Source organism: Acomys minous (genome assembly GCF_964271855.1).
Source record: "Acomys minous genome assembly, chromosome: 20".
NCBI classification, from domain to species: Eukaryota; Metazoa; Chordata; class Mammalia; order Rodentia; family Muridae; genus Acomys; species Acomys minous.
Window position 1 is genome coordinate 9,416,281 of NC_140502.1, and position 20,418 is coordinate 9,436,698.

Sequence of the window (20,418 nt, forward strand, 5' to 3'; positions counted from 1 at the left end):
CTTGAAGATGTAATTTGTATATGACAAAGTTTATATTTCAAATTAGGAAGAAAAAGTTGAATTTTAAATAAGTAATACTGAGGCTTGTGTATTACCCTTTCTTTTTCTTTCTTTTTTTCCCTCCTTTATTAATTTATTCTTGTTACATCTCAATGGTTATCCCATCCCTTGTATCCTCCCATTCTTCCCTCCGTCCCATTTTCCCCTTATTCCCCTCCCCTATGACTGTTCCTGAGGGGGATTACCTCCCCCTGTATATGTTCATAGGGTATCAAGTCTCTTCTTGGTAACCTGCTGTCTTTCCTCTGAGTGCCACCAGTTTTCCCCCTCCAGGGGACTTGGTCAAAGGTGAGGCACCAGAGTATGTGAGAAAGTCATATCCCACTCTCCACTCTACTGTGGAGAGTGTTCTGTCCATTGTGTAGATCTGGGTAGGGGTTTAAGGTTTACCGCCTGTATTGTCCTTGGCTGGTGCCTTAGTTTGAGCAGGAACCCTGTGCCCAAATCTGCCTATGATAATGTTCTACTTGTAGGCTTCTAGGACCCTCTGGATCCTTCTACTTTCCCTTTCTCCCATGATTCTCTCATCTAGAGTCCCACTAGAATGTCCTCTCCTCTGTCTCAGTTTCCTGGTAAGTGGTCTAATACCCAAAATATATAAAGAACTCAAGAAATTAAACACCACAAAACCAAATAACCCAATTGAGTAATGGGGCATGGAACTAAACAGAGAATTCTCAACAGAGGAATATCAAATGGCTGAGAAACACTTAAATAAATGCTCAACCTCCTTAATCATCAGGGAAATGCAAATCAAAACAACGCTGAGATTCCATCTTACACCCATCAGAATGGCTAAGATCAAAAACTCAAGCGACACCACATGCTAGCGAGGATGTAGAGAGAGAGGAACACTCCTTCATTGCTGGTGGGAATGCAAACTAGTACAACCACTTTGGAAAGCTATCTGGTGCTATCTCAGAAAAATGGGAATAGGGCTTCCTCAAGACCCAGCTATTCCACTCCTTGGAATATACCCAGAAGATGCTCCAGCACACAGCAAGAAAATTTGCTCAACCATGTTCATAGCAGCCTTATCCATAATAGCCAGAACATGGAAACAGCCTAAGTGTCCCTCAATAGAAGAATGGATAAAGAAACTGTGGCACATATACACTATGGAATACTATTCAGCTATAAAAAACAAGGAATTCCTGAAATTTGTGGATAAATGGATTGAGCTAGAAATGATCATAATGAGTGAGTTAACCCAGAAGCAGAAAGACTCAAATGGTATATACTCACTTATATCTGCATATTAGCCCAAGGGGCATGTCCCACGAAAATTCAAATGTTTGAAAAAATAAATCAAGAAAGACACTTGAAGATCAAAAGACCTCTCTTGTACCTGGACAGAGGAATTAAAAATTGTAAAAAGTAAAAGTGGCTATTCTGATAAAAGTAATTGCGGATGCAATGCAATCACAATCAAATTACCAGAGCCTTTCTTTACAAATGTAGGAAATAGGTATCTCATGTATATAGAAACACAAGGAGGACCAAGGATAAACAAAGCATCCCTGAAGAAAGTGGATGTTGTAGAAGGTCTCATCATACTTGATTTCAAGTTCTACTACTGAGCCATAGTAATAAAAACAGCACAGTACTGGCCCCAAAGGGACAGAGATAAATGAAATGAAATGAAATGCAGCCAATTCTAAATTTCACAAAGATGTAAAATTTGACAAAGTTGTACAAATTCTTGACAAAGATGTAAAAATATTGACACTGAAGAAAGACTAATCTTCAGCAAATGATGATGGTAAACACAGACCTCAATATGCAGAAAAAGGTAACTAAATTCTGTTCCCTCATCCTGCACAAAGTAGAACTTCAAGTGAAGTCAGAGATTAATATGATTATAATATATTTATATCCGTATTCTCCCGTGAGTTTTATATCAGATAGGATGGAGGGTAATACATTAGTCCTTATGTCACCAGTTGGGCCATAGTAAATTGTAATTCCTTCTTGGCTTCCCATCTAATGGGATACTGCTATTTTCTGAGGTAGGGAATTTAAAAAGTTCTCTTAATTGAATTTGAACCTTACCACTATGGCCTTGCGAGAATGGTACGTATACCAGGCCCAGTGCGCTACTTAGTTTCTTATTTGAGTCAGAGATCTTATAATTATCATCTGGATTCAGATGTTGATCATTGCATTTGCAAATATGAAGATGATGCCCAACAAGGGCAGGATGATTCTTCCTAGAACTGGGATAGAAAACTGTACAGGAGGGGCAATTTACAAGAGTATAGTTTAATAAAATGGATGAGCTAAAGAAGAAGAAAGTAAATAACAGTTTCTGCCTTCTGCTCCAATAAGAATTTTCAAAACAGAATGGATGACTACTTATAAAAAGTGTTAAAAATAAATAATCCCCCACTGATTCAATTCCACAGAGAATTTAAAATTGCTTGCCTATGATATCCTGAGCTCATCAGTGGCAAGGATGATGCTACCCAGGTCTTCATCCTCATCTTTTTATGTCATGGTCATCAGTTTTAGAAATCCCTTCACTCTTTGGAAATTAAGGCAGTTAATTCTTAAGTGCCAGGGATGTTCTTTGACCATCTCATTAAACTATGAGGCTCTCACTTTCCCAGACTAATGCAATCTCTAGATTCAAGGACTCTGGTACCCTGTCTCTTTTGGATGAAAGTTGGGATAATTCTCATCTAGTTACAGAAAATCTCCTCTACCTTGGATCAAATATATGAAACATCTTATGAATTGTATTAACTACTTTTCTATTCCTGGGACAAAATGTTACAACAAAGGCATCTTATAAAATGACATGTTTAATTGGGCTTTTTTCCTATCTGCATTCATGTACAACGTGAATATACCTATCTATTTTTTGTAGTACATTGTTTGTGATCCTAATAGTGTGGTGATTACAGGGTGAAATGTTAAAAAAAATCATGGGAACTGGGTGTGTGAGTATTGAGAGATCCTGAGACTTTCACTACTTTTTTCACATGGCACTTAGGTGACCCTGTGAAGAGTACTTTGTGATTGGATCTTGGGTTCTCAGCTGATGAATTAGTGAAAACAAACTCAAGAGCAATTATCTCCAGGATTTTATACTTCAGACTGTGCTGGGAAAATAAGAAAGTTCCTTTATTCTCAACTGGGAGATGATTTTTTTTCCATCTGAACTCTACGGAATAAAGTAAACTATGCTCCAAAGAAGTGCCTTGGATAGAAGTCCTGAACTTACAGCATAATCAAGCTTAAGAAAAGAAGCCAAACACCAGTAGGAGGCCTGCTACAGCATGAAAACGGTTCATTTCAGAACATCATTTATTTATGTGATGAGAATAATGTGCATTTATAGGAAATAAGAAGGTAAAACTGCAGAAAATAATCATCTCTCTTGAGCACTTTACACAGCATACATGTGATTCTTTATCAGGAGTGCTGAGACAACCAACCAACCAACCAACCAACCAACCAGAAAACATGCCAGAAGCCAAAACAGGAAAGGAAAATTCTGCTTGGGATGTAGATACAGAGGTTGATTTGTACACTGAGCAGTGAAATTCTCAGTGTGAAAATCCAGTTGTATTATAGTGGTTTTGGTCGACCGACCCTGACTTCTTTTTCCACCATTTCCACTATCACAAACCCAGGATTACACAATGGACAACCTCATCCTCATTGGCATGTCTGGCTTGATTCCCACAGTTCTTGGGATTTTGCTTCGTGAGGCTTGCTGCAGTCAGAGAAGGATCTTGAATGCAGAGTAAAGGAGAGACAGCAATAGACCTTGCATGGTCACCAAGTCTGGGAAATAATTTTGAGGATGTCAAGCGTTTTGTTTTGTTTTTGCAAGAAATCCAGTGCTTAATGTTGGAAATCAATTGTGAGAAAAGATACAGGAAGAAAATGTGTTTCAGGCAGAGGGAAACAACTAAAGGTTAGGGGTGAGGTCTTCATCAATACATTAAGAATTTTACCTTGATGTGCACTTTTGTAGATTTCTCCTCCTTCTCTTGTCAATCTATGGTGTTGGGGAACATGTCATTCCATCAGTGAGGTTTTGGTCCTCGCTGCTGGGCATGTTCTGTTTGCCTTCATCCCCACATAATATTTTCTTTATTATAAAGCACCACATTCCTCATGGTGCATTATAAGCCTCTGTTTTTGTTGTTGTTTTATTGTTACTATGGATTCTTTCGTTGCAAAAATTGGCTCAAAACAATTAAAATTGTGAGTGAAAGCCAGATATCAGAATGAAAAAACAATTCAATCCAAATGATGTGCACCGAAATTATCAGGTATTTATTACACTTATTGCAATATTGCTACGAATATATAAAAAGCTGCTTAGATATTTAAAGAAATTATCTCATTGGACACTATTGATATGGTTTTAAAATACCATTTTATCAAGTAAGATCTGGTCTGTGATATTTGCTAATTGGTGTGTATGGTCCTGTCCATGGATAACTTGAAGTTCCAGCCTCCCCCTCTCTGCTATGGTCAGCAAGTTCCATTCTGGGGTTAAAAAAAGGCAGTGATCATAGCAGGTGGAAACCTTTTCCCTTCTTGCCTGGTTCTCTATGTGTAGGCTGTATACCATCAAACTCAGATATATCTATGCATTCTCATAATATAGCTTGTTTTATCCTGAGTTGATTCTTGTATTAGTTGAGATCCCTGAGGAGGAGAGCTTTCACTTATATTTTCTAGCTGTTTCATTAATATCAAGTGGGAACACTCCAGCCTAATAAAACCCATTTCTTGTTAAATGGGTGAAAAAGGGAGTGCTTACTTGGGGCTCTGAGGACACAGGGAATTGGACCAAATGTCCCAATTGATGTACAACTTGGACTTAGTGAAGAAAAAGATTGTGTCCCTGAATTAGGATGCTCAGGCTAGGGCAGTGTTATGGAGAACGTTGCCTGCCATTCGCCAGCTGTTTATGGTCCATGAGCCACTACACATGTTTCTGGGCATTATCTAGATTAAATTGATTGATGTGGCAAGTCTTGCCTATTTTTTTTTGTACAAGGGGGAAGTGGTGTACATGAAATGAAGAAAATTAATGGATCGCCAACATGTATACATCCGTCATTGTCTGCTTCCCATGTGTGGAAATAAGGTGACAGGCTGCTTCAAGATTCTGTGGTATTGATTTCTTTTCTTTTTTATTTTAATGATGGAAATGAAAATACACCTAAAAGTGAAGCCTTCTGGAAAAACCATTTGTTCTTCCCTGTCTTGTATTGTTCCTCAAACTTGACCTTGGCCTCCCACCTGGCCTTGCCTTTCTGGGCTGGGTCTCTAAAGACATCTTTGTTGACAACAGTCTCGTCCAAGGGGATATCCACAGAGTACCTGGTGGGCATGAGGCGATTGTAGTTATAAACTTTCACAAAGGACTTGATGTTTGACCTCTTGGCAATTTTCTTCTTGCCCATGGCAGCTGTCACTTTTCGGGGGTAGCAGTCAATTCCAGCCAGCAGGGCATGGCTGTAAGGCGGTCTGTGGTGCCATCACTGATGTTCTTCATGATGACGGCTTTGCGTCCGGAGTAGCATCCATCCAGGACCAGCACCACTCTCCCAGGTTTCACGAACTTGCCCATTTTGACAGCAAACAGCCGGCATCCAGCAGAAAGGAAAGAAGGGTACTGATTTCTCACACCATGAAAAACTGTATCCTAGAGCTGTGAGCTGTAAAAGCCTTTCCTCCTTTAAGTTGTCTTTGCCACCGTAATTTATCATAGTAATAGAAAAACTAACTGATATAGGCCTCATGAACACCTCCTTTAGCAATGTTTACTGTTGACAACCAAGGTTTGTGACAGTCCTGTGCAGGTAGCAACACTTGCTATGAATTCCTTAGAACAAGATGTTACTATGTCCAGGAGGTCGTATTTCACAGCGCTTCTCTTGATCCCATATTTCTCTTCTTTCATATTCCTGGAACCATGGAGAGGTTGAAATAGATGTCTTTTTTAGGTCTCAGCACCCAACAGTCACTTATTCTCCACACTTTGACAAATTATGAGTCTGCACCACCAAATAACTATTAAAAATTGCATTAGAAAAATATATGACTTACACCGAGACCAGAACTAATTGATTCATAGAAACGTAACTAGAAGGAATGTTGACATCTTTCAATTTAGCAAAATAAGAGTAGGAGATTACCCCTTAGAGCCTGTAGCGACTTTAGTAGTGGATTTCTGACCCAGTGCATATTTTCTGTTTTTCAGGTTTACACATACATTTCTGTCATTTTTAAATTATTTTTTCTTCTTAATTAAATTATTCTTGTTACATCTCAATGGTTATCCTATCCCTTGTATCCTCCCATTCTTCCATCCCTCCCATTTTCCCCTTATTCCCCTCCCTTATGACTGTTCCTGAGGGGGATTACCTCCCCCTGTATATGTTCATAGGGTATCAAGTCTCTTCTTGGTAACCTGCTGTCCTTCCTCTGAGTGCCACCAGGTCTCCCCCTCCAGGGGACATGGTCAAAGGTGAGGCACCAGAGTATGTGAGAAAGTAATATCCCACTCCCACTCTACTGTGGAGAGTGTTCTGTCCATTGTCTAGATCTGGGTAAGGGTTTAAGGTTTACCGCCTGTATTGTCCTTGGCTGGTGTCATAGTTTGAGAGGGACCCCTGGGAACAAATCAGCCTATCATAATGTTCTACTTGTAGGCTTCTAGGACCCTCTGGATCCCTCTACTTTGCTATTCTCCCATGCTTCTCTCATCTAGAGTCCCACTAGAATGTCCTCCCCTCTGTCTCAGTTTCCTGGTAAGTGAAGGCTTTCGTGGGACATGCCCCTTGGGCTAATATGCAGATGTAAGTGAGTATATACCATTTGAGTCTTTCTGCTTCTCAAATCCAAGTGGATTAAAGACCTCAACATTTCTGTCATTTTAAAAGACACTTATTTCATTTTTCTCTTTGAGATCTTCATATGTGAGCACCATGTTTACATCATTTCCACACCACTCTCTCCCTACTTCACCTCCTCCCATGCATTCCATTTCAATTTATCAATGTTTTACTTATTATTATGTTATTATTGCCGCAGTGTGTGTGTGTGTGTGTGTGTGTGTGTGTGTGTGTGTGTGTGTGTAGACCTGTTGAGTCCTTACTATTGCTTATGTTTATACATGTTCAGGGGTGACCACTTGGGACTGAGTAGACTATCAGGGACTGACCTTGTGGAAGACTGATTATCAGTAGACATTAATTGCCCATAGCTCTTTATCTAGGGGTGAGGCCTCATAAGTGTTCCTTTAAATATACTGACATATGGACGTGGCGCTGTCTGTGTACAGTCTTGTTTAGGTGGCCATAGTGCTGAGGTTTCAAGAGTACAGTTCTCTGTCCCTTGTGCTGGTTATATGTGACTTATTTTGTGACAGGGAGCCTGTGGACTGCGTGTATCTGGTGTTTGTGGGCTGTGAAAAGTCGAGCTGCACCACAAGGATTTGAACTTAGCATTTTTCTTACCTGTCTCTTCATGACTCCCTCATTCACAACTTAGCCATGAAACAGTGGGATGCCAAATTAAACAACTAACACATATTAATGCAGATGCCTCAGTCTGATTTTTAAAAAATATGTCATCCATAGGATGGACCATTCATCCTGCTTCGGGGCAGGCAATCAAGAACAAATTACTTGCTCTGTTTCAGTTTATCATAATTTATTCTGATGCCCATCATTACAAAAAAAGATGAATTACTTTAATAGAAAGGGTTTGTGGACTGGAAATATGGCGAACAGAATAGAAGATGTGACTAAAGCCAGGGTAACTTCTTCTTTAAAATTTTTTTTTAAAATCTTGAGACTCCATTTTCATAAAACTCATGGGATATCAGACTTTTATATTTCAGTTTTATTTTTTTAATGCAAATAGGCTTCTGGGAAGCCTCAGAAACAAGCAGCTCTCACCCAGCCTTGCCATATCAATCAACTTCCTGTCACTATATTTAAATGCCTGACACCATCAACTTACAAAGTGAAGAATTTTGGAGGCTCTAATCCAGGCTCCAATAGCCCCATTGTTCATTCCTGAGAGAACCTGACATCTCTCATCTGTTCTCTCTCTATAATTTTGAGACATTTTATGAAAGGAGACCTAAAGTGTGTGATTTTTTAAAAATTGGCTGGTTTCTTTCACATACACTCTTGAGATCCAGCCACAGTTAATTTTTCTCTGCAGAGCAGTGTTCTGTGGCATGATGAACTCTGTGGTTTTTTTTTCCTTTTTTAAAAATTTAATTTTTTAAATTGTCTATGATTTACACATCATGAACCAAAATCCCTCTCCTCCCCCCAGTAAAATTAAACAAACAGACAAACAAAAATATCTTGTCACAAAAGCTGTTGTGTATCATGAAGGATAGTTTTTTTCCACATATGTTAACTTTCAAATGTTCATTGTTACTTTGTCATGGGTCTGGTATGAGGTCTACACTAGGATTACCGGATCCTCACTTGGACTGCTGTCAGATATCCTGTTGTTGCCCTGTGGCAAGGAGATTCTTAATCTTTGAATTGGCTAGTCCAGTTCCTTTATGTGTTCCAGCAGGTCATACATGGGGTAGAAGTTGGGGTGAGGTCTACTCAGAGCCCTGGATCGAGGTCTGTTCCCACGTCCTCAGGAGAGGGCCTGCTCTCTTGTTCCCATGTTCTCAGGGCATGGCTGGCTCACCTGTTCCTATGTCCTCAAGGCAGGGTCCACTCTCCACCTCTCAGGTCCCCAGGGAAGGGCCTGGCTCACCTGCTCCCTTGTCCTCAGGGAAGGGCCCACTCTCCCACTCCCAAGTCATCAGGGCTGGGGCCACTCACCAGCTCCCATGTCATTATGGCAAGGCTGCATCTCCTGCTCCCACGTTCTCAGGGCAGGGCTCGCTCTTCCATTTCTGTGTCCTCAGACCAGGGCCAGCTCTCCAGGTCCCATGCCCCTAGGGCTGGCTCACCATCTCCCACTTCCTTAAGGCCAGCTCTCCTGTTCTTGTGGCCTCAAGGTCAACTCTCCTACTCTGTGTCCACAGGGCCAGCTCTCCTGCTCCCATTCCATTCACCAGATTGTTGCTGGCCTGCAAGGCCTGAATGGCCTCCTACTCCCATTGCTATTGCATCTTTTCGGCCATTAAGCAGGTGTTCTTCTTTGGGTTGCTTTCAGAAATCACTGATGTTGGCCCTGATCAGCTTCTTGTCCCAGGGAACTTGTGGCTTCGTTGACTCACGCCTTCTGAGTCTCTGGTTCCATCACATGCCCCATCCACCATGGACTCCTGCTTTGGTGCTGCCCCTAGTTTCCACCTGTGCATGATCCAGCTCTTGGCACTAAGCATGGCTCTGGCCCCATGGGAGGAGATCCAAGGGGCCTGTGGTGTGGGCAGTGCAGTCCTCACTCGGGCTTGACTCAAACAGCACCCCATCATCAAACACAATCTCCTTGGCCTACACTGCATCAGGCCACAACCGGAAAAGCAGTGGTGGCATCCTTGTGTCCGTGGGAGATCACTGGAACATGGTCCCATGGTCCTGTGGCAGGAGGGCATGGACATTCCACATCACAGGATTTCCTTCTCTCTGAGAAACATCAGCACTATTGTTTGGAGCTCTCAGGATGGTCCTTTGGTGGCTGTGTGGTCACTGCTATTCCTCAGATCAGACTCAATGTGTGATTGACACCATCTTGGACGATCTAAGCTTGGGTACTTCTAATATACTGTGCTAAGTATTTCCTCCGAATCATGTTATTCTTGGGGCAGCGGTAAACATTACTGTGTAGCTCTGGAACACAATCCTCCTCATCAGAATACATCAAGGACGTCATCTTTCAAAAACCGTGGCCCTGTGCCACTGCCCCCAGTGTATATTTTCATGCATGGATGCTCTCCTGTAAAACCTACCTCTTACTTTGTAAGAAAGCAGTTACCTATTACCTTAAAGGTCATGATACTATCATACAATAGGTAGAGCATGCCTTGCAGGCACATACTATAAGGCATAGGGTTAGGTAGGACCGTAGATGAGATTCCTCCATTCAAAATCTACACAACATGTTCCAGGTTATTAAGTTTTTAAAAAGTTGTGTTTGGTTATTTTTCCTAGATTGGGTTTCCCTGTGTCATAGTCCTGGCTGTCCTGGAACTCACTTTGTAGAACATGCTGGCCACAGTCTCTCAGAGATCTACCTGTCTCTGGTTCATTAGTACTGAGATTAAAGGCATGTACCATCACACGCAGATAGGTAGCGTTTAATAGGAGGAAAGGTCCATCTCAGGTTCAGTTTGATCACTCCATATTTTGTAACCAATCTATGTATTAATTTCAGAAAAGGGTACTTCTGTGATGGGCTATCAAAAATGATTGTTGTGGTGGTATTGCTAGGGCCTCATTGAGTGACTAGGCAGGGAACTGTCCCTTACATGGCTCTGAAACTTCCTTTTAATAACTTGTTGATGCTGAGCATTCTCCACCTATTCAAGATGCCTCTATTACAAGGTCTTTTAAATTCCTTTTTAAATTAGATTATAAAATAGCAGATTTCTATCCAGTTTTAGATTGAACTCTAGTTTTTTTTTGTAAACCCCCTCGGTGGACTGCTTTTTACTGTAAGGGTTTGAGCAAGATTTAAAGTTTTTTCAACATCTCCAGACTGTTGGATTCCCATAGTCATCCTGCGAGAAAATACATTAACACCGTCTTAGACCAAGGGAGGGAACATGGAGATTGTGACATGGTTGAGGTTGAACATTGGTAAATATTACCCTTCTGTATGATGGGGAAGCTCCTTATATTCCTCCGGTGTGCATGAGGGACTTGAACATTAAGGCAGAAGCTGCAGTGTCAGCTAAAGAGCTGTGGTCAGAAGAGTAGGGGTGAGGAAGAGGAAATACTGAGGTTCAGATGCAGAGTGTTGAAGACGAGGGGCTGCCTTGTCTAGGAATGAGGAAGTCAGAGGAACAAAAATAAGAAGTAAAGAAAGCAGAGCACAGGCGAGGAGGGGAGTGAGCAAACCCTCAGTGGGTCATCTGGTCTTCGAAACATTTCCCGTAAGCCCCTTCTTCTGGGAACTTCTGTCCTATAATAGTCCTGTCCACTCCTTTGCCAACTAAGAAACACGGTAGTCCTCTTTAGATCTTGTTTCCCCACTATGGCTTAAGACAGTAATTTCAAACTATTCTGTCCTGAGATGTTCCTGTTGTTGTCTCCTGGCAACTGGGCTGCCTAGAAAGGATACACTTGATGCTGTTGTGTGACCTCCAGGTTGCTAAGGGCATGCCAGGTTCTCAGGTTTTGTGAGCTGTCTCCCATTCTGTGGTTGAATTAGATGACTCACCTGTCACTGAGCCATTTTTGTTCCTGTAAACAAATACTCACCCACATATCTATAAGTAATTTTGTAAAACTTTTAGGTTCACCATGTTGGACTTTCCTTATCCTCACTTAGGTCTATCGCCAGTTCCATATCGGGCATGAAGAAATGTTTGTTCAGATATCACAAGGAAGGATTTCATGCCCCAGGCTTGGCTGATAATGTCAATCTGCTGTGACCTGGACTTCCAAGTGTGGAATTGCCTTTGAAGGGATGTTTAAAGTCACACATAAAGAAGATCCTCACATAAATATGAGCATCACCATCCTACATGACTACTCTAGCTCCCAGTGACAAAGATAGGTGTGTTTAAAAAACCCAAATCTCAGAATTTTGATTTTACCAATGAAGATTCAGGAGCTAGATGCTGGCATGAATGCCTCGTACCTCAGAGAGGCAGAGAGTGCCCACAATTGACCGTCCTACCCAGCTGAAGTTCAAGAAAAAAGTTCCCTTTCTCCTCCATGCTGTGTTAAATGCCTTGCAATTCAATGTCTGTCTTTTCTGTTGACTTACGTTCTTTCCCTTCAGGCTAGTTCCTTACTCTGCTGCTTGACCTGTGGTAGAATTTATTTAGCTGTTGGATTAAAGGTGTGATGTAGGGCTGACCCATACCACAATTACTTGTTTACAGAAAACAAAAAGCCCTTAGGGTCCAAGGCTGAGTCGTACCACAATTAGAAACAGATTTTTTTTTACAGTTCATAATTATGGAGTTCACTATGTGAACAAATATCCTGAAAAAACTGATGAATTCTGACTAGAATACATTGGTACCAAATTCAATGCCCATAATGCATTTTTCCCCTTTCTGTACCTTGGTATTTACTTATAGCTCCTCTAGCATTTGGTCACACAGCAAACAGCATCCTCTCCAGATGATGGGCAGATGGGGTTGTCTTGGTTGGATTTCCATATTTCAAAAATATCAGCTAATTTAAGCAGATCAACACGGAACCTTCTGCACTTTGGAACTTCAACTTCCATTTCTGTTTTTTTTTTGCCTCATAATTTTGCTGACATTTACTGTGTTCCCTTAATGTGTGAACAATGTGTATTTCATGAGACTAGAGAGGGGTCCTTTAACTGTTATGTTTATATGACTGAAAACCACTTGTACCTCAAGTAGATTGTAAAAAGGTCAGAAATTTAATAGATCCTGTGTACTTCAAGGTCATAAGCACTCCCAAACTCATTACTATCATGAAAATAGGCTGATAGCAAACCACCGAAAAGTTACCAACACTGCTTTCCATTGTGGGACATGTTCTTATGTCTACACTTGGTAGTCCATTGCTTCTTGGTGAATCTCTGTTATTCCCACATATCCAGGTTTACATAGTGAGTCCCAGGACACCGGGACTTACATAATAAGACCTAAAACAGTTGACCACAAATTTCTTATTTTCTTTTTTAAGTAATTAATATATTAATTTCTTTTAAATTAATTTTAATTAATATTTACTTCCTCTTTGGAGCTTCTCATCCCTTCTCTCTTCTCATTCCCTCATCCTACCCTATGCCCTCCTCCTTCCTATCCAGAGAATAGGAGACTTCCCATGAATATTAACCTCCTTTGACATGTCAAATTGTAATAGGACTGGACACATCTCGGTCTATTGAGGATAGACAGGCATCCCAGTTAGGGGAAAGGGATCAAAGGGGAAAGGGATCCAAAGGTCAACAATAGAATCAATTTCAGACCCTGGTTCTGCTGTTTTCGGTCCCACTGGAGGACCAAGTTTTACATGTGCTACACATGTGTAGGGTACCTGGGTCCATGGCACTCATGCTCTCTGGTTGGTGTTGCCGTTTCTGTAAGATTCTATGGGCCCAGGTTAGTTGATTCTGTATGTTTTTCTTGTGCTGCCCTCAACTTCTCTGGCCTTTTCAATCCTTCCCCCATCTCTTCTAGAAGATATCCTGAGTTCCAGGTACTCTTAGGACTTGGGCCACTTTCTTAGTTTTCATCAGCTGCTGGATGAACCCACTCAGATGACAGTTCTGCCAGTCTCCTGTCTTCGAGTATAGCAGAGTAATTTTAATAGTGTCAGGGGTGGGCTCTCTCTCATGGCATAGATTCAGGATGGGCCTGTCCTTGGTTGGCCATCCATGACTTTCTGTCCCCGTTTTATCCCTGCACCCCTTATAGGCAGGAAAATTGTGGTTCGAGAGTTTTGTGTCTGGTTTGTTATCCCCATCTCTGCATTGGACGCCCTCCCTGGTTACGAGACAGACGTGACTGGTTCATGTTCTGTATCCCCTATTGCTACAAGTCTTACTTAAAGTGGCTCTCACAGACTCCAGAGAGTTTCAATTGTCCTTGATTTCTAGCTTTTGTCCCAGACATACATCTCCGCACAATAGCTTCCCGTTCTCTCTCCCATGATCCTCCCCACCAATGATTCCTTCTGTTCCCCCCCCCACTCCCCTTACTCATCCAGTTACCTCCCACCATCCATTCCAGGTGTCTATTTTCCTTCCCCTTCTCAAAGTGATTTAATGGTCCTTCCTTGTCCCCTACTTGTTACATAGCTTGTTTGGGTCTGTGGATTATAACATGATTATCTTGTGGTTTTTGGCTACTATTGACTTTTAAGTGAGTACATACCATCGTACCATCTTTGTATTTCTGTGTCTTGGATACTTCACTCAGTATGGTCTTTCTAGGTCTATGCATTTGCCTGCACATTTTATGGTGTTATTGTTACTATTAGCTGAGGTGTGTTCCATTGTGTAAATGTACCACAGTCTCTTTTATCCATTCGTTGCTTTGGAAATATCTGAGTTGTTCCTAGTTTCTGTGATTATAAATAAAGCTGCTGTGAACATAGTTGAGTAAGCGTCCTTGTGCTATCGTGGAGCATATTTTAGGAGCATGCCCCAGAGCAGTGTAGCTGTATCTTGAGTTAGGACTTTTATAAATTTTCTGAGAAACTGCCAAAGTGATATCCAATGTTTGTGTACAAGTTTTCACTCTCACCAGTTATATAGAGGAATATTCTTGCCTCACATGTTCACCAACAAGAGCCATTGTTTGAGTTTTTCGACCTTAGCCATTCTGACATGTGTAAGATGGAATTTCAGAGGTTTTCATTTGTATTTTCTTGATGACTAAAGATGTTGGTCAATTTTGTAAGTGCTTCTTGGCCATTAGGTGTCCCTCTGTCAAGAATTCTCTAATTTAGCTCTGTACCCCATTTTAATTGGGTTATTTCATTCGTTGTTGTGTAATTTCTTGAGTGCTTTATACATTTTGGATATAAGCCCTCTATCAGATGCAGGGTTGGTGAAGATCTTTTCCAATTCCGTGGGCTGGCAGTTTTTCTTTTTGATGGTGTCTCTTGCCTTACAGAACCTTTTCTGTTTCACGCGGTCTCATTTATTGCTTGTTGCTCTTAGTGCCTGAGCTGCTGGTGTTCTGTTCTGGAATTTGTGTCCTCTGCCAGTGCATTCAAGGATATTCTCTACTATTTCATTTATCAAATTTAGTATTTCTACTTTTATCATGAGGTCTTTGATCTATTTAGACTGAGTTTTGTTCAGGGTGATTGGTAAGGATATAGTTGCATTCTTTTACTTGCAAACATACATTTAGAACATCAACATTTGATGATGATCCTTTTGTTGTTGTTGTTCCTTTGTAATGTTTTGGTTCCTTTGTTGAAATGCAAGTGTGCATCGGTGTATGGATTTACTTCTTGGTTTTCAAAATGATTCCATTGGCTAAATTTCTCATTTTTTCCAAAATATGTATTTTTTATTAGTATTACTCTGTACTACACCTTGAGATGAGGGAGGGATATAGATACTTCCAGACATTCTTTTACTGTACAGGATGAGTATTGTTCTTTTCAGATTTGTAAAGAATTTTTTGGAATTCTGCTAGGAATTGCATTGAATCTGTAAATTGCTTTTTGTAAGATGGTCATTTTTAGTATGTGAATCTTAGTGATCCATGAGCAAGGGTCATCTTCCCATCTTCTGATAAATTCTTCTGTTTCTTTCTCCAGACACTTAAAGTTCATATCATGTAGGTCTTTCACTTAATTGGATAGAATTAAAAAGATATTTTAAATTTTATGGCTACTATGAAGGGTTATTTTTGGGAATTTATACTTCAGCCTGTTTATCATTTCTATGGAGGAGAACTACTGATATTTTGAGTTAATTTAGTATACAGTTATTTTGCTGAAGGTTTTTATCAGCTGTAGGATCTCTGGTAGAAACTTCAGTTCACTTATGTATAATATCATATCATCTTCCAATAGCAATATTTGACTTCTTCCTTTTCAATTTTTATCCCTTTGATCTCCTTTAGCGGTCTTATCTCTCTAGTTAAAACTTCAATTACTATATTGAATAGATATACAGAGAGGCTCACACGTTTTTAATGGACCCTAACATAGATCATTAGTTCACCAGCTGGATTTGTGTGGAGTCTTTGCATAATGTGTCTCACCATTAATGAGTGGGCATTGTTCATATATACCCAGGAAAAGTTTACATAACATCCCCAAATCATCTCAAGGGCCTGGTTTAGTTCTGTTTGAATATGTAGAACCAAGAAGAAGCTTCAATAGAAAAAGTGCCACCAGCTCTAAGCCTCCTCAAGTGAAAGTGCTGGACCAGGAAGATGGCTGGTTTGTGTTTGTGTCTTGTCCTAGTTTCTGGTGATTGGGATCATTCAGGCGGATGGAGATGGGTAAAGTGGTGATGATCTGCATGAAGAGACCAAAGCCCAATGTGGGTGTGTTTGTAATGCCCGCACACTAGAGCTGAGGAAATAGAATGAGGAATTTGAGACCTGAATAAGCTTCAAGATGTTCTGTCAGAAACAAAACAAAAAGTAAAGAAAAACTAATATACTGAAGCCACATAATCTTCAGGCCAACCCAGCACAGAACTGGGGAAATAGCAGCCAGCCACCCCACAAGATTAGTTCCTCTTCCTCAGAGCCTGTTAAGATGATGTCCTCATGACACAAAGAAGAAATGAGCCTGAATAGGACATACACTTTGTGTGGGTTCTTACAACAAGAAGACGAAATATTTGCCACCTCTGGCAACTGGAAGATGCCATGACTCCCACTGTCATTACCCTGCTGTGTCTTGGTGAGATGCAAGATTAAGAGGGTGAATTCTGGTCTGAGAGGGAATGCACCTTAAACCTATGCCATGGTCCATCAATATCTCAACAGCTCAGAAATCATCTGCAATTGCAGGGTCTGCTCATATTCAGAGCGAACACTTAGAGGTAACTCTCTTGCAGGACTGAGCCTGGTCTCCGGGAACCCTGCACTTTCAGGTGAGTGTTTGCTTAGCTGTCTGAGATTGGACATCTTTTGTGGGGACTACATGTCACAGCTGAGCAGCAGAGATGGAAAACAGCAGGTATGCACTGACTCTTGGGATGCCAGAAACATACTGGGTCTGAGCGCTGGCATCTGAGGAGAAGTCCTTGGACCCAGCTGCCGATTTTCTTGCAGGGGAACTCTCCAAACCCACAATCAGGGTGATGCCAAGCAGTGTGGTAGCTATTGGAAGCCAGGTGACAATATTCTGTGAAGGGCCATTACATGTTAAGAAGTACTATCTCTACAAAGAAGGAATTCCAGATAACCTGCTACTAACAACCTTTCCTGAAACCAAGAAGAAAGCCAAGTTCTCTATCTCTTCAATTGAATGGAACCACGTAGGTCAATATTGGTGTTCCTGTAAAAACCCTACTGACATGTCAGAACAAAACAGTACAATCCTGGAACTAGTAGTGACAGGTGAGAAGACCCTCCCCCAACCCCAGGATCTGCCATGAGTAACGGAATATGTTCACTTGGGGCTTATTTCTCAAATTTCAGAAGAGGAAAATAATGCTTCTCATGTGAGTCTACTGAAAGGGCTTCCTCTCCCTCTTAGGATATCTCCCTGGTAACATCACCCTTTCAGCCTTTCCCAGCCTTGCCTTGAGCATTGGAGGATATGTGACCCTTCATTGTGACTCACAAGAGGCATATGACAGATTCATTCTAATGAAGGGAACTTGGAAGGTCTCCACAACTGTGTCCTCACAGAGTACAACCACTGGGATATTCCAGGCCATATTCAAAGTGGGCCCTGTGACCACCAATGAGAGATGGGGTTTCATATGCTATGGCTATAAAATGAGCCTCCCCCAGCTGTGGTCAAAGCCCAGCAACCAACTACAGATCTTGGTTTCAGGTAAGGAAGATCTATCCTCTCCCTGGTGACACAGGACCTGTTGTGTGGTGGGTGATTGAGACTTGGTGCTTCTTAAACCAGTGTCACAGAATGTGTGGTACAGTTGGACCTGAAATGTTGAAATAAGGCTTGGTATTAACAGTGGAAGCCAAGTTCCCGGTTAAAGTAGTGTCTTTATGTGTCTTTTTGCTTTTGTAGTTTAGCTTAAGTGTCCTTTGCAAGTGTGACCTTCTTTGAGCCACTGTCCTAACACATTCCTCCTGTTTTTCTACATCCCTGCAGGAACCCTCCCCAAGCCCACCATCCGGGTTCATCCAGGTCCCATGGTGACATCAGGGAGCCCTGTGACCATCTGGTGTGAGGGGACCCATGAAACCCAAATATATGTTATATATAGAGAGCAAAGCCAAGAATCCTGGTACGCACAGAGCCAAAAGGGCCACAACAATAAGGCAAATTTCACCATCTCATCTGTGACGCAACTGAATGCAGGGCGATATCAATGCTACTCTTACACCTCTGCTGGGTGGTCAGAACGAAGTAGCCCCCTGGAGCTGGTGGCTATGGGTGAGAGTGCTCTAAGGGGTCTTAGATCCAGATGTTATGCTCCAGCAAACGCTTGTCTAACACAATCACATATCATAGCCTATCCATGGGGGACAATGTGTTCTGTATAAGCTCATTTATTATTCCATATGTATCTTTCCTAGGAGTCTACAAAAAACCCACCCTTTGGGCCCTGGAAAACCCTGTTGTAAAGATAGGAGAGACTGTGTTCATCTCATGTGCCTCAGATCAGAAATTTAACTGGTTCATTTTAAAGAAGGATGATCAGAAAATCTACAGTTCCAAATATGAATACTCTGGGGTGAATCTGACCAGGTTCCAAGTGGGTCCAATAACCCCTATGGAAATGTGGACGTTTAGATGCTTTGGCTATTTCACTACTAATCCTCATGTGTGGTCAAATGCCAGTGACCCCCTTGAGCTCCTGGTCTCAGGTAAGGAAGCCTGAGACTCTTCTGAGTCACACTGATCCTGACACAAATGCTCAGTGAAGAGACTGGTGTATTTTGAAGCTGAGCTCTCAGTAATCCTGTGACCCTTGACTGTAGGACTCACTGTTCAGTAGTGGAGGGCAGGGGATAGTGATAATCTAACTTGGGAATGTCAAGAGAGTTATTGACTTACCCATGGCCTTACTGCTTCAATTGATATTCAGGAGTGAATTTCATAGCAGTGATTGTTATTTTTATTTAATTAATTTATTTGGATTACTTTCCCTTTGTTATCCCCTCACTTGTGTGCTCCTGTTCTTCCCCCTCCCTCTCTCACCCTATTTCCCTTCCCTATGTCTTTGACAGAAGGGGACCTCCTTCCCCACCATGTGATCACAGCCTATCAAGTCTCATCCTGGTGACCTGTCAGCAATAAGTTTTGTCTTTACTTTAGAACTGTTCATAGCCCCACTACTTCTCCTAATTCCTTGTAGGTACCCTCAAGAAACCTACCTTGTGGGCAATGCCAAATTCTGTGATTGCCTCAGGGAATCCTTTGACCATTTTCTGTAATGGGAGCATGGATACCCAAATATGTTTCCTGTATAAAGAAGGAAGCCCTGCACCCTGGTATAGACAAATTCCAAAGCAACATCGTAACAAGGTCAAGTTCTCCATAGGATCCATGGAAAAGGATAATGCAGGGCGATGTCGTTGTTACTGTTACAATTCTGCTGGGTGGTCAAATCACAGTGACACGCTGGTGTTGGTGGTGACAGGTGAGAGGACACTCCCTCAACCCTTGGATCTACTTTGAGGAAAGGAGTGTGTTCACAGTAGTTTCTTCTTCTCCAATCCTAGAAGAACTGGGAAATGGTTTACTGTATGATTTCACATAATAGGGTTCCTCTTCTCTCCTAGGAATTTACACCAGTAAAGTCACACTGTCATCTCAGGAGGGCATGTGACCCTTCTGTGTATCTCACAACAGGCATATAACAGTTTCATTCTAATGAAGGAAGAAGAGAAGAGCTCCAGTGTTACATATATATACATATATAAAATCCAGTGGCTCATCCAGTGCTGAGTTCACATTGAGCCTTGTGACTCCCAACTGGAGTTGGAGGTTCACATGCTATGGCTATTTCTTGAGTAGTTCATGCCTTTGGTCACTGCCCAGTAACCACCTAGAGCTTTAGCTCTCAGGTTAGAAAGCCTAATACTTTACTTTGAATGATATTACAACTGACACCAGATTCCACTTGGGACCTGATATGTGTTGGGTGCTTGGACACAGAGCTACTGAACCCAATGTCATAGAATGTATGACACAGCTATGCTTGAGGGGCAGAAGCATTGATGAATGATGACATTGTACTTTATGAGTCCAGAGGTGATTTTAAATGTGTTCTTCTGCTATTGTAAAACAGCTCTACCTGTCACTTGCAAATGTGATCTGCTCTATGTGACTGTTTTAAAAGATGTGCATTTTTCTTCTTTGCTGGGAACCTTCAGAAACTCACCATCTTGGGTCATGTGTGCTCTCTCATCATAACAGGGAGCTCTGTAATGCTATAGTATGAAGGGTCTCTAGAATCCCATTTGTATGTGATCCATAAAGAGTGAAGCCCAGACTCAGAGGAAGGACAGCAGGTTATGAAGAAGAGACTTGATACCCTATAAGCATATACAGGGGGAGGAAATCTTCCTCAGGAACAGTCATTGGGGAGGGGAATAAGGGGAAAGTGGGAAGGAGGGAAGAATGG

The 20,418-nt window shown here is 41.5% G+C and overlaps 1 protein-coding gene and 1 pseudogene across 2 annotated transcripts in view; one reads left to right on the forward strand and one right to left on the reverse strand.

Moving 5' to 3' along the window:
- The window catches only part of LOC311590897 (leukocyte immunoglobulin-like receptor subfamily A member 3), a gene marked incomplete at its 3' end in the record, with an annotated part of 108,770 nt that extends 89,150 nt beyond the window's left edge, over positions 1-19,620 (forward strand). Inside the window, exons 5-8 of the mRNA XM_084770192.1 lie at positions 17,937-18,221; positions 18,365-18,655; positions 19,147-19,431; positions 19,574-19,620. Coding sequence (XP_084626318.1) covers positions 17,937-18,221; positions 18,365-18,655; positions 19,147-19,431; positions 19,574-19,620 — 908 coding nt within the window. The remainder of the gene's footprint in view (positions 1-17,936; positions 18,222-18,364; positions 18,656-19,146; positions 19,432-19,573) is intronic.
- On the reverse strand, positions 5,220-5,700 carry LOC311590791 (large ribosomal subunit protein eL27-like; annotated as a pseudogene). The gene has a single exon. The product of its transcript is annotated as a large ribosomal subunit protein eL27-like (transcript).
- Positions 19,621-20,418: the final 798 nt, after the last annotated feature.